Source organism: Bombus affinis, chromosome 9, assembly GCF_024516045.1.
Source record: "Bombus affinis isolate iyBomAffi1 chromosome 9, iyBomAffi1.2, whole genome shotgun sequence".
Classification (NCBI taxonomy): Eukaryota; Metazoa; Arthropoda; class Insecta; order Hymenoptera; family Apidae; genus Bombus; species Bombus affinis.
The window spans coordinates 11,215,515-11,235,175 of record NC_066352.1 but is presented as its reverse complement, the minus strand read 5'-3'; the positions used below and the strand labels follow the sequence as shown (position 1 = coordinate 11,235,175).

General features: G+C 35.3%; 3 protein-coding genes and 3 non-coding genes across 9 annotated transcripts; 2 read left to right on the top strand and 4 right to left on the bottom strand.

Annotated features, from left to right (window-relative positions):
- Positions 1–963: 963 nt before the first annotated feature.
- Positions 964–4,022, bottom strand: LOC126920282 (tRNA N(3)-methylcytidine methyltransferase METTL6). 4 transcript variants are annotated; one of them, XM_050730402.1, is made up of 10 exons: positions 3,805–4,018; positions 3,344–3,748; positions 3,128–3,273; positions 2,911–3,054; positions 2,648–2,812; positions 2,413–2,457; positions 1,976–2,020; positions 1,496–1,588; positions 1,250–1,308; positions 964–1,072 (listed from the first exon to the last, which is right to left on the bottom strand). In XM_050730402.1, exons 2-5 carry the CDS (start codon positions 3,716–3,718, stop codon positions 2,656–2,658), a joined length of 822 nt encoding a protein of 273 aa, XP_050586359.1. In that variant the 5' UTR covers positions 3,719–3,748; positions 3,805–4,018; the 3' UTR covers positions 964–1,072; positions 1,250–1,308; positions 1,496–1,588; positions 1,976–2,020; positions 2,413–2,457; positions 2,648–2,655. The 4 variants fall into 4 exon arrangements, with proteins under 4 accessions (XP_050586359.1, XP_050586358.1, XP_050586357.1 ...); XM_050730401.1 differs by having other exon boundaries at positions 2,409–2,457; positions 3,344–4,018; XM_050730400.1 differs by having other exon boundaries at positions 3,344–4,017.
- Positions 1,658–1,740, bottom strand: LOC126920804 (small nucleolar RNA snR60/Z15/Z230/Z193/J17). The gene has a single exon (XR_007712110.1). It is a non-coding gene; the product is annotated as a small nucleolar RNA snR60/Z15/Z230/Z193/J17 (small nucleolar RNA).
- On the bottom strand, positions 2,087–2,171 carry LOC126920802 (small nucleolar RNA snR60/Z15/Z230/Z193/J17). The gene has a single exon (XR_007712109.1). It is a non-coding gene; the product is annotated as a small nucleolar RNA snR60/Z15/Z230/Z193/J17 (small nucleolar RNA).
- Positions 2,528–2,610, bottom strand: LOC126920798 (small nucleolar RNA snR60/Z15/Z230/Z193/J17). The gene has a single exon (XR_007712104.1). It is a non-coding gene; the product is annotated as a small nucleolar RNA snR60/Z15/Z230/Z193/J17 (small nucleolar RNA).
- A 1,755-nt stretch (positions 4,023–5,777) lies between the features above and the next one.
- On the top strand, positions 5,778–14,380 carry LOC126920280 (D-beta-hydroxybutyrate dehydrogenase, mitochondrial). Its single transcript, XM_050730398.1, has 6 exons — positions 5,778–6,067; positions 11,790–12,016; positions 12,129–12,366; positions 13,389–13,541; positions 13,627–13,834; positions 13,971–14,380. The coding sequence occupies exons 2-6, from the start codon at positions 11,810–11,812 to the stop codon at positions 14,125–14,127; spliced, it is 963 nt and encodes a 320-aa protein (XP_050586355.1). The 5' UTR covers positions 5,778–6,067; positions 11,790–11,809; the 3' UTR covers positions 14,128–14,380.
- A 115-nt stretch (positions 14,381–14,495) lies between these two features.
- On the top strand, positions 14,496–18,013 carry LOC126920286 (cuticle protein 7-like). The gene is made up of 3 exons (XM_050730406.1): positions 14,496–16,886; positions 16,955–17,194; positions 17,502–18,013. The coding sequence occupies exons 1-3, from the start codon at positions 16,874–16,876 to the stop codon at positions 17,660–17,662; spliced, it is 414 nt and encodes a 137-aa protein (XP_050586363.1). The 5' UTR covers positions 14,496–16,873; the 3' UTR covers positions 17,663–18,013.
- Positions 18,014–19,661: the final 1,648 nt, after the last annotated feature.

Genomic DNA, 19,661 nt, shown 5'->3' with positions numbered 1-19,661 from the left:
TATCGTAAAGATCGAATTCAAAATCAAACGCACCTCACGATCGAAGGGCATGCCCTTGACGATTTGAATTTAAATTTCGGGGGAAATCCCGGTCATTGCCTAACGTCCTCTACGACGCATGCGTATTGCCAGGCTTTGCTAAATCGGTGGGTGACCGTTTGCATACCGATTCCACCAGTATTTTGAATTCATCTGTATTTTCTGCGAATAGTGATTCCGCCGACCATTTTTTTTATCTGTTTCCACTCAAATCTGGTAGAGACAAAAAATCCCATTTCGGGAACCTAAATTGGTAAAAAACGTCATGTTCTCATAATATTGGATCCGGTTCTCTGGTCGACCTGATTGCATATGCACAAACATAATTATAAGAAATGTAAAATTATACGTGTTTACGTATAGAGCAACACTTTTTTCAAATAAACTATTATAATTTAACGATGTGATAGTTGACTGCGAATTAAAATTTCAAGGCCAAAAAAGTGAAAATAGTCCTCATCAATCTCTTATCAGATTTCTTTTAGAAAGGCAGATATTTGTGTTCATTTTATTATTTTAAATATTACATTTAGAAAGATTACCTTTGTCTGCGTATGCGTGTACAAAAATAATTCATTCGATAAATTTAGTAATAATTATTTGTACATATATGTATTTGTAATATTTGACGGGGATGCTTTGTATTGTACTAAAAAATGTTGTAATTTACATTCATCATTTTAAACGCTTACACGAATGAAGGAAATGGGAACGCGGCACGTTTTTGCTTAATTAATAATCTCGGTGCAATTTATTCGTCTCTGCGGCTTCGCTTTCAAATCCTTCTTGGGAACACGATATCGATACCTTGCTAATATTTTCTCATGAATTTTAATGTAAAGAATTTAATTACAGCTAAGAACCTATTATAGGTATTTCATAGAAGAATAGATGTATGATAAAGGGTGCAAATAAAAATAATAATTCAATTACATAGCTTTATTTATTATGTATTATATACGTAAGTTTACATATATTAATAACATAGGTGTATTTTATATTACATTTCCATAGTAATATCCCTCTTGATAATCTGTAACATAAAAAGGTATTGTTTTAATATCCTCTTTTTATTTTAAAGATCAACAGATACATATTAGACACTTTCAGATAGAGCTAATGGTTTTCAATCATTAAAATCATATCAATTTTATTCATCATTAAAATGACATAGTTGAAAAGTTATGTATTTTTTAAATTAAATATTTACCTATATTTCAAGATCTGTAGATTCATCCAAATTTTCTTGTTTGAGGTACAAAGCACTTTCTGTAAAAAGGAAACTTTCTTATTTTTTTTCAGAGGACAAATAATATATTTAAAAATATCTTTTGTTCTCAGAGGTAGTGACGAAATATGTATATTCATATCATAAAAAATCAAAAACACCTGCATAGATACATCATTGAAATGGGAAATTAATATTTATATCAAAAGTTATATAAGAAACACTCACTGGTTTATGAAACGCAAATATCCCGATACTTCAAAAACATTTATGACTAATTACATTCAACTCTTATTAATTGCAGATCCAGCAATTAACATTCTGTAACAAAAAGAAAAAGAACATTACAATAAAATCGGTATTTATTACATTGCACATTTAATATCGTCAAAAAGTTATCAGATAGGAGCGAAAGACATATAAGTAATTCTACATTCTAGATCAGTTGAACTATGAACTCATCACAAATTTTATTTATTCTGAATCAAAATATTTTTAATATTTCACATTCTACAGAAAAAAATATAATGTGGTCATAATTTTGGAGGTGACGTCTGATGCATAACACATTCTACATGAAACTTCTATATCTCTTTTTCTTGATCTCCAATTTTTTATTTAATTCACTAATATGAATTTACTTTATCGCACAATTAATTTTACAATCATTACATTTCATCTAAGTAAAAGAAAAATGCTACTACTTACAGGTGCCATATTGCGTAATCACTTTCATTGAGTCATACAACCACTCTGAAACAAAACAAATATATAATGATTTAAAAACTTTCAAGCAATAAGATATTTTATATATTTAGTCTGAAATTATCAGATAGGAGCGAAAGACATTTAAATAACTCTTCATTCTAAATCGGTTGAACTATAAACTCATCATAAATTTTTAGTCTGAATCGAAATATTCTTAACATTTTACATTCTATAGAAAACATATATTGTCGCAATTTTAGAAGGGATACAGATTAGTGTATAATAAATTCAATGTAATTCTATCTCCTAAACGTCCATATCTCTTTTCCAGAACTTACCATCTTTCATTTAACTCACTCAAAATATGTTTACATCATTACATAATTAATTTTACAATCACATGACATTTCACGCAGACAAAAGAAATTACTACTTACATATGCAATATTGTGTAGTTACATCCATTCAACCATATAGCTGCTCTGAAACACAAAGAAGACATATATTGATATGAAAATTCTTAAGCAAGTAAATATTTTATTTATTTCCCATGGAGTTATCAGATAGGAGCGAAAGACATTTAAGTAACTCTTCATTCTAAATCAGTTGAACTATGAATTCATCATTTGTACATTAATGATAGTCCTTTTTAATAACCAATGAGGCACATACCATTATTATTAAAACTTCTCAAATTTTCCTTGAACAAAAATTCTTGGTACATCTATTTTTTCTTTCAAATTTATAGTACGTCTTTGTACGTAATTGCATGATAAAACTTTAAAGCCAATTGATTCAAATAAGTTTAATACTTCTTCCACTGAAAAATAATACGTCCTGAAATGAGATATTGGCATCAACTTTGTTATCGAACGTGATATATTTTGAACTTAACATTAATTCGTGATATGTTGAAAAATGTAAATAAATTTTACCTAGTTCCATCTTGTCGCATATATAGATTTTCACTGATTTTGTGACCAGGTTTAAATCTTAATTGAGCCATATCATACAGACCATAGTCTCTAAAAAGCACAATCCCTCCAATATCAAGAATGTTATACAAGTTTTTCACAACTCTAAAATATTATAATTTTTAATAAATCGGCAACAATTGCCGTAAAGTAAAAAATTACACAAAGTATAGCTTACGTTCTAAAATTTGTTGGATTAATAGCCGATAATACAAATATTAATGTTACTATATTCACAGAGTAATCCACCTCGCAAAAACAATTTTCTGTCGTAATATCAGTTTGGAAAACCTTTATATTTTTTGGATTATATAATATATGTTTCTGCAAAGAATAAAAGTGTAAGGCACTTAACCGTACAGACACATTAATTAAAGCATTAATAAATATATACCTTTGTTAACTCCACGGCTCTAGGAGAAAGATCACAGGCAAATATCATTTTAAACTTCAATCCATCTTCGATCAATGGATATATGAAATTTCCAACACCGCATCCGACTTCTAGAAGGATCTTTTGATCGTCTTCCGTACCCAAGCCTAGCAATTCATGGAACTCTCTGGTAGTCCAGTGTCTATCTTTAAAGAATCTAGTATCGTTTCGTTTATAAAACAAGTCCCAATGCTTTTTAGCATCTTTTTCCAGTTGATTAGCCCGAAATTCAGAAACTAATCGCGAATTTTGCGCCTGCATTTTCTCGATTTCCTCTTGAGTGAGTTTCTTCGCCACGTGGCCTACATATTCACTATTTTCTACAGACTCAGCCATTTTCCCAAACTTTGCCGTAATAAAAATTTTCTGAATTGAAATGCAGTGTAAATTTCTTAAAAACCTTTTTGAATTTACAAGTGTACCTTGTCGTAATTAGATGAAACATCTACGCGGGTATAAAGAAACGGTTATCGAAGCCGAAGAATCACTCAATAAAACAACCTCCCACCTTCGAGTCCCAAAAGGAAATGAACGAAAAACGTGCCAGTGCTGAACATGCGTAACATGGATATCTCCCCACCACGTCACGCGCTAGAATAATCTGCCTAGACTAGTGACATCAGGGTGGCCATCTTATATACTAGGGAAATTTATACACTAAAGCATATACATTATACACTTAAGCACTGTCATTCTTTTGCAAGAAAGGGGATATTAGTACAATACGATTATAATGCACACGATAATTGCAGAATTAGGAAAAACGTATCATTATTGTGCTAAACAGCTTTTATACCATTTCCTGAATATATTATTATATTACCCTATTATTAATATTTTCCTGATATTACGTATTCATCAAAATTTTAATATCTCGCAATGTTTTATTCGAATAATACCACCTAATTAATGTAACATTGATCTCGTTGTTTTAGTTTCTTGAGTTTAATTTAACTTTATAAGACAATGAACATCATTAGTATGAATTCCACGCATGAACTTATTCGATAAATTAATATTCGGTCGCCGTACGAAACGAATATTTTCTGACTGCGTACAGCATTGTCACACGATGACACAGTGCTGAAAGGGGTTAATCGTGACTGAAATTTATACGATGATTGTACTATTTCGTTTAAGATTTATAATTACTCTATAAAATTCATCGTAGATAAGAAATATCAAATGTTTATGTACGACAAAGATAATCATCATCAGATACGTATTTATACAAATTTCATTGCTGTGGATAGCATCGAAAGTGCATGCGATAAAATAAGATATTTTATTAACAATAATGCCATTTACTGTACCAACCCTTCCAATAGCAATTGTTATCTTCGTGAAATTAATAATAAACTCTCTAATACTCTGTTAATTCTATAATTTAGATCTTCCATTATTATATTTCCGTTGTTGCTTCATCATTTATCGTATTACGATTTACAAATACCTCATAATTTGCAAAAAGAACGAGGTCAAAGGAAAATTAATCGATCAAGTGGTATGTAGGTCATTGCGGACCAGAATTTTGTAGAGGGCTTGACGGAAGATATGACGATAGATTAACCGAATGAAATGAAAAACACGTTCCGCAACTCGTAGTCGTTAGTGCTTCTTCGAATAATGCATTTGGTGGCTTCTATAAATTTAGAAATAATTGATATCTTTTTTTAAGAGGACGCCTCAGAGATGTTTAAAGCTGTTAACACGTCGAGGAATATTGCAAGAAATGTACAAGTTAAGAATGATTAAAGAAAAAAGTATTATTTCGCTATAAAAGGGATCAAGATATTAAGCGAATCTTTTTTGCCGATGCTGCATATTACGCTTCTCTGATCCACGTAATTTCAAATCCTACCGACGCGACATTCTCATTAAGCTACCAGTAAGCCATCATTTTTTCCCCACAAAATTGATTACGTGACCATGTCTTCAGAAATCCTGTCGCCACATTCTATTTTATTTTGTGCGGGGAAAACGAGTAAAAGACGATCCACTATATCTGCGTGGCAATAAAAAAGAAAAGTCGTAAACCTGCTTTGCTTTAAACAAATTAAAATTAATTTTTTCCTAAATCGCTAAAATCCTTTGCCGTAAATTCAGGTATTCCGTATTTCAGCATAAGCGGAACAAGTGTTTTTACGTAATATAAAGAAATTTCTCCGCGTTCGTCACTTTCCTTCACAGTGAAACACGGAATTAACATCAAATAAGTAATAATTCAGTCATTTTCAAACTATTTGAAAAACTCGTGATTTATTTGAAGAAAATTCGAGGCATGTTAAACAGCCTGTTCTTTAGAAATTAACATTGACGGAGGTGTAGGCAATTGAAAGTCGAAGAGCATTGAGGAGCGATAGACACGGACACATAATTGTAGGCGCGGCGAAGATGCTTCGACCGTGCCTTTTCCATTTGTCGAGACAGCCAACGTCGAAGCATCTTATACCGTTCGTCCTCGTGGGCATTCCAAGCGGGAATTCTCGAAAGCCAGTTGTGCCGTAGAAACACGCGTCGGGGCCTGGCGCTCGCCGGTACTTTCGAGTGCTCGTAAATTCGCTGTTTTCTCGCTTTGTGTTGTTTTCGAGTGTGCCGAATTTTCTTGACAAGAGACCATCGAATACCAAAGTGACGTGACTAAGTACTTGACCTCGACGTCCACAATTCTTCTGTCAAATTCAAGTAAGTGAATTCAAGTGCTTTTGACTCAATATCTTTATTATTATTTTTTATTGAGAATATTGCCACTTAATAAGAAGAAATATTTATGCTAAACCGCAATAATCAACTAGATTTATCTTTCCGTATACTTCTTTATGGTATCTATCCAGTGACATATTCAGATTTCAAGGAAATATATCCATGTATATGATCGTATCTGTTTCGCATATTTAAGAGCTTTAACGAGCAAACCTATCGTCGAACACAGTTATTAAAATTAGTCTTAAATGTATCAAACGTGGTGAGAACGGCTCAATAAAGATTTTACGATTAATATTATACTCATCGCATCTACAATTGCAATGAAGCGATAAATTGATTAAGGGTGAAGCAGAGCGTGAATCGAGAAACCGAGTGGCGCGTAACATGTAAAAAATTATATAGTAAAACATGGACATTAAACGATCATTGTAAGCCGTTCTTTGTGCGTTCGGGCAAAAATATTGTAAGCGATATATGTACATATTATTAACTTATCTTGTTTTTCGAAAGTCGAGCGAGACCATCTGTTGGGTGTCTCTTTCGAAATCTTTTATTTTTACTTATTTTTTAGTAACATAGTTTCTTTTTTTTTACAAAAAATTATAAATCTTCTGAACTCTTGTAAATGTTGCAACTATTTACATTGTTGATCGACCAAACATCTTAGCAACCGTCTCGTTCCGTTGACATGGTTCGCCAGCAACGATAATCGGAGGTTTCGAAGCGGAAGCAACGATCTTCGCTTAACAGCTAATCGAAACAAAGAGTTGTTCGTGCAACGCTGCAACGATACTTTCGTTCGTAGAAGCTTACAGAATTCTCATTGAATTCGCATGAAGGTGTAGAATCCGATAAATGTTGGCGCAGAAATATGCAAGCTTAAACAGATTCGTGTTTGTTTTAACGATTACGATAAGAAAATTTCAGTCGTTGGAAATTTATGCATACAAAAAAGGGAACTACAGTGCCACGTAATTTTTATCGTTTCTCGATGGCCAAATCGTATTCAGCTTTCCAATTAACTGCAGGAAAAGTGCTTGGCCTAAACTTTCTAAGCGGGTATCGTGGCATGTGGTCGCTAATATATGAATGAGATGTCTGTATGTACACATACCCGAGGTGCGAGCTCGTAAATGCGAGCTCATAAAATAAAGTTCCAAGGATTCGCGATATCGTTATATAATTGCCACGGCCGACGTCACGTATCGGTTTAGTTAGACTACTTGCGTAACCAATAACTTAATCTATTTAGGCTTTTTCACTACTTTTGCACGGGCAATTTAACGTCGGGAAACTTTTTCTTCAATTGATCTTCAGCTATAAGCATTCCATAGTTACGTAACATATACGGAAAAGCAATGCCACGTAAACACTGCGATGATTATCATGCAAATAGCAACCGAATGATATTTGCGGACCGCAAGCATTTAACTTTTCCACGCGGTCACTCGCGGTCAACATGGAGTACCGTTGCACGTTTATCTGTACTGTTGGATGTATCTACGCAACTGTTAGTTGCCGCTGCTTACACGGCGATGTACGGTTTCAGCGCTGCGAATGCCAGTCCTTCGCTAATATTTCTTACGATCATAAAGAAAAGAGCCGCCTGGTTGCCCAGCAAACTCCGTTAAATCGCGCGCTAAGCTTCGTGCTTTCCTCGAACGATTCGGACACAGACTAGGTTAATTCTCTAGCGGGATTCAACCGCCTACATAAAAATAGCGGGAACCACGATGCATATGTACATATTAATTTGAATATTTCATGCTTGGAAGACGAGAGAATATTCCGATTCCGCAATCGCCAAGTTTTAATAACCGCATATAACTTTCGACATATTCGAGTGTTTTCATTGGAATTATTTTAGTAAGATTTCTATCGGTCAGGTAATGGAACGTTGCAATGTTCCATCGCGCGGGCGCAGAGAGCCCAGGATTGTTGGGCAAGATTCTAGATCAGAAGGAGCACACGGAGGAGAGGCCAAGCCTCTAATCGATATTTCTACATTCCCATCGAAATTAGTACGAGCGAATAAACTCCTGCAATTCGATAATGCGACCACGAAATGTGATTCGTCCGTACATACCGTAGATACGAAGGTCCAGGCCCATTCTGACCGTCTCGATACTTGTGTATTGCCGCTTCTAAACGCGTGTCTAGAACACCCATATACGTATAATTCGTGTAACTCCCAACATTCCAGCTGGTGCATAACTCACGCAGCATTAGCGATTAATAGACATGACATAGCAGCTTATTGGCATGACATCATGATCGTAGTTGCTGTTTGATAAGGAAGGTAGCAAAGTAGGTGTCCTTTTTTTAAGCTTCAGCTCACAATTGATGTTATCTTTTTTATATCCATCTCGATTTCGATGCAGAACGAAAGGTGTAAATAATTTCGTTTCAGTGTAACAGCGATAAAGCAATGAAACAGTTTTTCTCGATAACGAAAGTATTTTATGGATCTACCGAACGAGCTAATTTGCAAATAAATGTCAGCTCAACTTGCCTTTTACTTCGTTTCGCTCGAATGAAATTGTGGGAGCGTATAATTATTAATGATACTGCTAATTTATAATATTAAGTCAAAAGAAGAAGAATAATTTATTTTACGAACCTTGAATTTTATCTACCTTTCTAGATAAAATGTATACGATGTCTGTGCATCCCTGCAAATTCCTATCATTTATGCAGCACGCGAGTTTAAATATTGACACTTGCTTTCTCTCTTAAATCGAAAATATCCTCCATACTATTTTCACGCGTATAATGTTTTCTTTTAGTTACAAGTTTCGAATGCTACGCATACTTTCCTGCTTATCTTCTGCTCTGTATAAAATGATGAATAAAATAACGCGAACAATTATTTTAGCGACTTAATAAGGTTTGAACTCTGCGATAACTGATTGATAAATTAATTAAGAAAAAATAGAAAGGAAATAAAAACTGAACGTTTCACCGAGAGTTAGGTTGTAAAAAAATAGATGCGGTATTTCAGAGATCTTGGATAAGCTTCCATAATTTCGTAGCACCTGTCTTTCAGGCAGGTTTCTTTCTGTACCTGCATTCCAGAGAAAGTTAACCGCCATGATTTGGCACGCAATCGAGGCGCACAAACAAACTTGTTCGTGCGTATATGTATTTCCATTGCCTTCTCATCTGGTGCTCTGTATACACGAAGATTCTTTAAAAAATCGCAGGTGTTTATAAACTAAAGACAGTTTCTCTTTTCAATTTCAGATTAAGATATTCATGCATCCATAAGTTATTCGTAAAAGCGGAATACGCGCAATTTTATAGCAAATGTATCAATTTTAAATGTATTCGGACTTTTCATTACTACCACAGCGACGCGCGATCACATGTAACATGTAAAAATAATGCATCAGTTGCAATCAATGGTACCAATGGAAGCGTTCGAAAGTATTAACTCTGGTCACATGGTATTTCCGTTAGCTTTTAGATGACAAAAATATAATTTATCATGTGTAATCGCCACGCACTTTCCTCAAATAATTTGCATCAGCCAGTGAACTCTCATATTCCGTTTGAAATCGAAGCTTATCATTGAAAACCAAATCTCTCTGAATACTCCGAGCATCAGCTGAGTGTAATTTTCAACGATACGCTTTCTAGGTATATTGTTCGATACAAGAGGTGAGCATTTGCGGCTACTCGCGCGCGGAAACTCGAGATTTTTACGAGCCCTAGAGGAGAGACAATTCCGATATGTGACCATTTTCATGAATAACTGACACGAAAATCGACCGACAATTCAAATCGGTTTTAGTCCAAATAAATTATGCTCGCAAATTACTTCAAGAAATTACTTGTGATCTTCAATTGAAAATCGCAATTATCATACGTCCGTACTTGCAATCGTACTTTACAGCGTCTAGTTTTTCGAATAGCCTTTGATCGTTGCTCAAACTGTCACGATACTTAAAATCAATATCTTGAAATATCTTTTTGCAAAAATCGATGAATATTTGATCAGTGATTCTCATGATTGTGAAATTTGAAAGTGACTTATGTTCAACTTTACGAATCAAAACAAAGTTTGTTGCAACGATGACGATCGATGGTCAGCTGTGAAGAAAAATAGAAGCGGCTTTAAACCACGCCTCGCTGAACTCAGATACACTTTAGAAAGGCGAGTCATTGCGTTGAGCAAAAACCTTTCCATCGCCCTTCACTTTTCGCGGGAAAAACAGAATTTGCGATGTGTTTCGCCGTGATACCCTCGCGTAGACACGTTCCCGACGTTATTGAATCATTACAATTTATTGCATTATATTTCAAATACGAGTTCTTCCTTTCTATGATTTCGTTCGCGAAAGCTTCCTTGATTTTACGGTTAGAAATCTCTCCAACTAACTAAGGTACCTTTTCATGAATAATTTGAGGAAAAATTATTTATAAACGACTTACTGCAATTATTTCGTCGCAAATAAGTGAAATCTCCGTTTTCTATTTTCTGTATTATTAACCGTATAATGGAAACAAAAGGTATCTTTAATTGAATTCCATCCAACGTGTATATACCTGTTAGTTAAAAAGGCTTTTAGTATTGGGAAACTTCACAACATTTTGCACCATATTGAAAAAAATATTGCCGTGAAATCTTTTTGATAAAATTTTCTAGAATATCGTTATATCGTCAAATTGTTATCAAAGAATTCAATTACAGAGTGAAACATGAAAATAGACTTTCTAAAAGAAAAAGAAATTCAAGTTCTTCGTTGTTCTGAAAATATGGAAGTTAACGAGAAAAATTATATTCTTTGCATAGCAATGCATCGGAGAATTGATTTCTAATTTATTTACTTTCACGTTGTTATTGTAAAATGACATTACTCTCGACTACATTAAGACGTAGTGGAGAAATATATTTTATCTCAGGAGATAGTTAGACTACATAATGTCTCACCGGTATGAAATACTACTGCGAGATGTCAGTAATCGATGAACACACCGAAGCCATCAGCAATTCTTTATGGAATGAAATAACACGATCGGTTGACAATACGCGTGAAAATCTTTGATTTGTTGTATCGTCGCTGTCCGACCATTTCGCAGCAATTTCGTTGTCGCGGGTCTAGGTTAAATATACTATGCCTTATGGCATCATTATTGATTGATCGGCTGTCAATGGCATTCGTGCACAGAATTACGTTTCGCGGTGGATTTATACGGGTTGCGTGCCGCTATCGAAAACGTTGATACAAATAATATCGATGTGTACGGAGTAAATTCATCGTAGAAAGATATTGTGCAATGAGATTGAAATTTTAGCATCATGAAATCGAAGGGAGTAAATTTATAAAATTTCGTAAACATTATGGATAGTAAGAGACGCGGATGTCATCCACGTTCTCATTAAGTTCGATGACTTTAAGTCCATAGGTTTGTTAATTAATGTTGCAGATGTGAGAAAAAACTGATGTAATTTTCCCTAGCATATTTATCCTTGGACTACGTATTCAGACGTAGTTAATACATAGTATGTTTCGAATGATGCAAAGTGGTGAAATCGAGGTTGTAAATATATTAGTATGTGAAACTGCAATATGAAATTTAGCGCTAAGTTGTACCATAACAGCTATGAGAAACTATTTCGACGCATTGCGGAAGTGGAATGATCCGTATGATCTGGCTTGAATTGTACCGTAATAGAGATGTAACTTCTGCTTTGCAGATTGAATATTACTTGGCAGGATGGATGCTGAGACTGGGGCCATTTTGGCCCTACAAATATTAGCTCTCTGTTCGATAGCCGCTGCCCTGTTGGCCTACCTAATGCGGCAATCGAGGAACGCCACCGATGAGTACGAGACTCGTAACAAACTCCATGTACTCGTGACCAGCTGCGATACATCCGTAGGCCTGCAGATCGCCCTTGCACTTTACGAAGCTGGTTACAAGGTAATACCCGTTGTGTTTCCGTACTTTGCGCGATCATTTTTCTTTCTAAAGAAATTAACGACGATATTACATAGAAATATTCTTTTTGTAAGCTCGATCAATTGTCGCATAGGTATTTGCTGGTCTACTGGATCCTTCTGGAAATTCACCATCAATGAAAATCGTAAGGGCGATAGAACAACAGAAAGAAAGGGAGGAGGATCCGACGAACACAGTTCAAGGGAACACACAAGATCCGGAAATACGTGCTCGCGGTCGAATCGTACCATTGGAGTTGGACTCAACGAGGGAGGACAGTTTACGTGCTTGTTTGGATGCAGTTAGGGCGAAACTTCCGGCTGGCGAAGATGGCAAGCGATTGTTGATTTAATGCGAAGATAGAACACGCTCCGTTCTTTATTCGATCCCGGTCATTTTTTCATAGTTCTATTCGTTATAATCTCAATTACAAAGTACTGAACTCGAAACTATCGACGAGAATGAGTCATATTTCGAAAGAAAAGTTGAAGACCCTGTAACGAATATCTCTAGCCGATGTCGAATGAACAGGTGGGATACTTAATTAACCAAAAATCGTGTTATCTTGAAGGAAAGTTAATTAAGTTTTGCACGGTGTTCGAGTTTTGTTTCAGAAACTTTTCGCACTACCGTTCATCAATGGCCAGCTGTGTGCTCCAGGCTATTCATTTCGACTTTAAGTCGCTACCGTGTTATTTAATTATACGAATCTAAAGGCGCGTGCGAAATTTTATACAGAATATTTAAGTTGTGCTAAAATTTTAAATTGAAATTGTAGCCTGAGACGTAAATAATAACATCGACGTAGGATCGAAAATTGCTTTCGCAATGATTTCGGTTAGTTATCCATCTCGATATAACACTCATCGAGTTCCATCGTATAGTTAGGACACGAAGAAAACGGATCACATATAGCGGAGATGCATGGAATAGAGCTTTCAAATTTACTAACCGCAAAGATTTGATAGCTATCAAATTTTTCGATTTCCTAGAAAGTGCTTGGTTAAAAAGAACAAATCCAAGCTACGGCTACTAGCAACCGCCCGTCGAAGGAAATGAATCAATTTCAATTCATATTTCTTGCTTTCCATATCTTCGCAAACATCGGTTTATAACGCAATTATATTGGACTTTATACTTCGTTATGTATCGTTTCTCCTGTTTTTTCAGTATCCTTTCTCTAGCAAATTCTTGAAGCAGATTGTAGTTCTCATTGCTAAGGTCCCATTAGCGTTCAACATCTGTATTAGACCTGGTAAAAATTTCGTAAGGACGCACTTCCATCTTCGCTGTGTCTGTCGCGTTGTCCAAACTCTTCACTTTACACTAATGTACCAACTTTGTTCGACTGCAGGTCTCTGGGCAATCGTGTACACTGGCGGTTTGGCCCTATCAGGTGCCATAGAGAGACAACCGAGTTCCGCGTGGGAATCGATGTTACGACATAACTTAGTGGCGCCACTTAGGACTGCGAGAATGTTCATTCCTCTTTTGCGCGTAAAAAGAGGTTTGTTTCAATTTTAAAGTTGAAAACATACACGTAAGATCTTCTATCCCATGGTAAGTTCTAAAAAACGTTTTTTTTTTCGAAGGACGTATCATTCTCTTGGGCGATTCCACGACAAGCTACGGTACCAAAATTGGAACAGGACTGGTAGCGTACAGCGCGTCCAGGAAAGCCGTAGAAGGAGCTGCAGAAGCATTAAAAAGCGAACTGCAATCCTCCGGGGTTGACGTCGTTCTCCTTAGACCGCCACCCGTGAATCCTCTTATTCTTTACAATTCACCTGTTCTCAAGACGTAAGATCCCAAATGTTATATCATAGTAACTTGTAATTCTCCAATATAACGGTACAACGTGCACTTTGACATCGAAGTTTTCAATTTCGACAGTCGATATTTTTAAAGTTAAAATAAGAAATGCTTTTATTTTCAGCTCCGACGTAGAGTCTGGAATAATATCTTCCGAGGGAACATGGACCGCGCCTGTATCTACACATGCCATTCAAAACTCATTAATCCCTGCACTAACGTCACCTTGTCCACGTATTTCTTACGACATGGTTGTCAAGACGAGGCTCTTCTGTAGATAAACCAATTTTCAATTAGTGGATGTTAACGTATACGCAAACTTTAATTAGTATTACGTCAAATTAAGTATCAGTCACTAATACCTTGTAAGACTAATGTTTGTTATCTTAACGTCGGTAAATTTTACACTAGATTCATTTTAACCTTTTAATTTTAAATCATCTTGTTGGATGTATCGATGCGCGAGAGGCTTACGTTTTCAAGAATATGTACAGTTTTGTAATTAATACAATGTTAACAAAAACTTGTAATTAATTTCAAAGTCTCCTTTGTTGTCTCCTTCTGATTATAATTTCAAACATTGACATTACAGATGCAGAAAGTTTCCCCAGTCAATAAACTGAAATCAAATAACTTCTGTTCAAATATATGTACATGGCACGTTGGTATTGTAAATTATTTAGTTCCTATTACATAGTTGGTAATCACCAGAAACTATGTATGTATATTAGTTTCGGTAACGATAGTACCCATCGCGAGTTTCACGGGTAATTCGCAAGCGTCTGAATTAATAACGAATTTGCTTGTAACTGATGTGCAACTTTGAATTCGTGTAAGCGATAAATATCATATCCGCAACACGGAAATTTAAATGAACAATTTGCATTGTCAAGCCACAGATTAATACTGTTGAATTTCTAAAGTTCATTGAGTAAAGGCGTACGCGCAGTTCCTTTGAGTTGCGCAATTTTGACGGTTAAAAGAAACATTACTCAATTTCTTTGTCGCTTGTTCCGAAAACCTGTTTCGTAAATCATCGAGTTATTGCCGAATCGTGTGAGAATTAGCTAAAACGCTATTTGAGCAAAACTATATTTAAAAAATATGCCCCACGAAGATATGCACTCTGCAGAAAATAATATAAAGTTGAGTATTATTGTCGCATGAAACCCTATCCTAATTAATCATCAGACCGTGCATAATCTTTTTCCGATACCGGAAACAAAAAAGGTACATGAAAGGCTGACGAATTAGAAAACTGTAGCTTCATCTGCGTTCCTAAAATACATTTACATAATGGCATGGGATTTTCAATAAACGTAACGTTAATGCAACTTCGATGATAAATTCATTAATAATTCATAAGGCAATTCGTCAAAAATATTTCATTGACCAACATATATTAGCAACATACAACGGTGATAATCATTAAATCAAAGAGATATATTCCTAGAGAGAGGGGAGAAAGGAGGAGAGGGTATTTGACTTTACATCGAATCGATAGATTACAATTCAGTCAGGAATGAATGTATCATACGAGCGAATGCTGTGCGGAAATGCAATAAATTCAACAATAAACTGTATTGCCATGCTGGGATGCGGCTATTCAGGCGACATATTGACACTCGTTCGCTCTATCGTCGAAAACACGCAATTTATTACTCATTAATCTTGACAGTCTAATTTACGTTATTGATCGAATATATGATAGGACGATTTCTTCAATGAAATTGAGCAGAGTCAACGTGGGAATAATAGTAGCCCTATAATTCTAGAATTATCGCAGATTTTCGTGTTGATTAAATCTACTAAAGTATCGGTAATGCATTTGCGTATACTTGAATTTGGATAATAACGAGCGCAACTTCAAATTAAAGTTCAAGTTTATATACGGCACGCGTAGATATCATCGATTGGATCGAGTGATTCAAGTTTCAAGCGAAAAATTTGCGTTTCGTTAGCAGATCGTTTCAATCGATTTTTTGTATATCCGGACCGTGAAATCGCCTCTGCAAAGGTATTTTGAAACAGGAAACCTGAATTTCTTGGTTCGCCAAGTGTTTCGAAATGCATTTTTGTCAAGCTTTTACATCACAATATAATTTCGATGTCAATCCGTGGCTGGCTATGACGAAAACTAGAACTGTAACGGCAACTTTTAAAAAATATTCGGTCCAGCGAGCAATACTAGCTTTGCCTCTCACTCTATTGAAATCACTGACAAGCTATGACAAATAAATTAATGCTTTAATGACTTCTTTCTTTCGTGAGCTGAACGCTCTTATAAAATAGGATTTTTGCGATCCAATAATCAGTCTATTCGTGATCCTCCAAAGGAACAAATATGGCGTTGATACAGGTGAATACAGAGGATACAAGTGTTGGAAAGTAGCGGTGAACGCATTACGTCTTACTTGAGATTATTGGTGAAAGTTAGCGTTGCGATTATTGACACGTTTACTTGATACAAATTCGTTGAGAAACAATTAAGCAAGGATTACAACGCAGGCAACTTGAACAGTTCGTCGAACGAAGGAATGCTGGCAGACGGGTCTAATGCGATCGATCGTTCCAATTTCAAGTTTCACCGATGTTATTGATTAAAGAGTGGGGCGACGTTCCGTAAAACGGATCACGGGATCCGTGACAAAGTATTACAAAGTCGTAATCGTAAAGTAAAAACGCAGCATGTTCTAGAAGTCTTTATGCGATCGGGAAAATCGCCTCTGTGAGTCTGTTCCGCTTATCATCCATATTTCTGAGAAAGAATAACGGGTTCTCCTTTTGCAATTTTCTACCCAGAATGCGCGACCTTTTATGATTAAAATGAATTTCTGTCGTGTTCTTCCAGCGTTCGATTTTCACGATTAATTTTCGAGATATTTTTGCCACGACTTTCCACCCAACCGCACGCTCTACGTCAGAAGGCAGATTAAAAATTGACAATTCTTTTCTTGTCTTATTCGCTTTCAGAACTTAGTTGTTTTTGCTCTGATCTCGATCACCTTTGCTAGTGCTCAACTAAAAATGTTTCACGAAGGTATGACATCGGTCAAATATTCTACTAATGTTGAAATTTAAAAATAAGGTTACTGCATTTAATTTTAGACGACGAAGACACTGGTAGCGTAGATAGAGCCGGACACAGTGGGGGTGGAGGTCATAGTCATGCGTATTCCTTTCATCACTTTTCTGGACCCGTGGTGGGCCATCACGAAGAGATCATTTGGAAGGACAAACACGGCCATCATCATCACGATTACAAAGCCCATCCTAAGTATAAGTTCGCCTATGGTGTGGATGATAAACACACTAAGGACTACCATGGACAGAAGGAGCATCGCGACGGTACGTATACTGCCAAGCTCAAAACATTGATCGAGCGTCGACAAGAAAGTGTACCGAGACTTGATTTCGTGCTCTTAATTAGAACCTTGAATTAATTGGACAGTGGAACTTCCTCTTAATTAGAACTAGTTGCGAGTTTGTTTGTCGACCAGTCCCGAGTTCTAGGACTTTTTTCCAATTTACAACGAAAAGAATAATAATATGACACTGACGTAAGGATATTTTGTGTCTTTGAATCGTTAATACGAATATTCGAGTGAACGCGTGCCTCTCAGAGAATTATTGATAAAAATATTGTAAATCGCAGGGAAAGAAGTCGAAGGAGAGTACCATATTCACGAACCTGGTGGCAACATGAGGAGCGTAAAATATCATTCTCATCCCCATGGAGGTTTCTTCGCGGAAGTTCATAATTATGGAGGAAATGATCATTCTGGTGGTACTTATGGTGGACATAACCATAGATAAATTACACGATATCTTTTATTTATCTCAATATCGTTGTTATTGAATTCATATTGTTACTGTTACTGTTACACGCACAATGTATTTATTATTATTATATAGACTACAATTTTGTTCTTATTGTTGTCACGTTGAAGAATATTAAGCAGAAAATACATTAAAAAGCAAATCAAACGTTAGATTGATTTAACTAAATATCCGAGAACTCATAAAAAATTAACATTCAATACGGCTATAATCATGTTAAGAAAATTTATATGGAAATATGTATATACGATTCATATGTTTCAATAATTTTTATCAACGTTGCGTAGGAACTACAATTTCTTGTCAGTTCGAAGTTTCACGAATGCAAATCATAACAATGTACCTAATTCTTCCTTTTTTCATAGATAGAGCAATTAAAATAAAATATGCATTGCTTTCAAATATTTCTTCTTTAAATTAAAGCTCTGAGTAAATTTTTCATAACGCAAACAGAGGAAGTAACTTCTGTAATTAAATTAACCAAATTTACCCAAGTTATCTCAAACTTTCTTTCATCCAGACGTCGTTCAAAAAGGAAGATTCAAATTCTAGCAGCGATAAAATTTCATGAAACTTATTCAGGAATACAAACGCATTATTCCGCTTCCAAAAATACGGGGACGTACAATCCTCTTGCTTCTGCAGCGATGTGTAGGATGTGTAACACCTTCTAGTTCTGGTCCTCTATATCGCATCGCCGACTATATTTTCGCGTCGCCGACTCTTGCGATGATCAAATGCCACTTGAAACTCGTTAAAGTAATTAGCTGACAGAGTTTGCCACCGTTTCCATCCTTTACGTATCACTTGGAAAAATATTTTGTCTACTGAAAAGAACATAACATATTTTTCATTTAATATTTATAGTAAATCTTAGTAAGTAAATCTTAGCGAGTAAATCTTTCTTTTTAATATAGTTTTCAATGTACTGACAGAGGTTGAATCATTTTATGAAGATTATGTGTATCCACTCCATATTGTAGGAGGTTTTGGATTTTGCATTGCAACTGATAATACAATATTAATATTTTATTAAACGACTGGCCCATGAAAATGATCTGAATCAGAAATTCATCGCAACCAACCTACTCCCTATGTACTCACGCACAAATGACGCATATTCATTCCGTATACGAATGCGCGCTGCAACGCGCAGCGCAGATCGATACAGTCCTTACTAAAGTAAACGGATGGATTACGAGTAGACTACGTGAAATAAGCTTTCCTCGCAAAAGAAATATGTCGACAAAGTGGACGGAGTTAGCTTGTTCCACTTATATAATCTCACGCCTCTTGCTATCCTCTTACGCTTCCATCTCTTTCAGAATGGATACATTTATTTATCTAATCCTGCGGAAATCGTGAATCCAACAATTCTGTTACAGAAATGCATTTGAATGATTTTAATATTGCATGAAAACTTTATTAAAATATATACAATCTACGTTATGGAGCAAAGTATTCGTATTTCCCTGCGAGATAGTGAGAGATGCACATTCATTGAAATATTGAAACATCTTTCTATGCATATGATCTCCCGGGTGAAAAGATGTGTTTATTGTTTAATATATCTTTTCTCGAGTCACTCTGTTTCAATTTTTTAATTCCGAGTCGTTAACAACGATTAATTATTAAATATGTAAGTTTAATATATTTTCACACACGTAACTCTGTTTTGTCTTCTAATGCAAGATTACGTTAAAGTATTTTGTTACTTCAATTATTAATTTAATTACTTACGTTATTTTATTCACTAATATCTTTGATTTGTATTTAATATATGGTAGAATTTTCTTTCATTAAACCTATTATGAGACAAATAGTTTATATAAAAAGATCATACTGATTCTTCTTATTACCTAAGGTTTTTCATTCATATAACAGTAATTCGTATTCAAATACATAAATCGAATTACCAGAAGTTTATTTAATCGAGCTTTAACTAAAACTTTGTTTAAATAAACGGCGTACCATG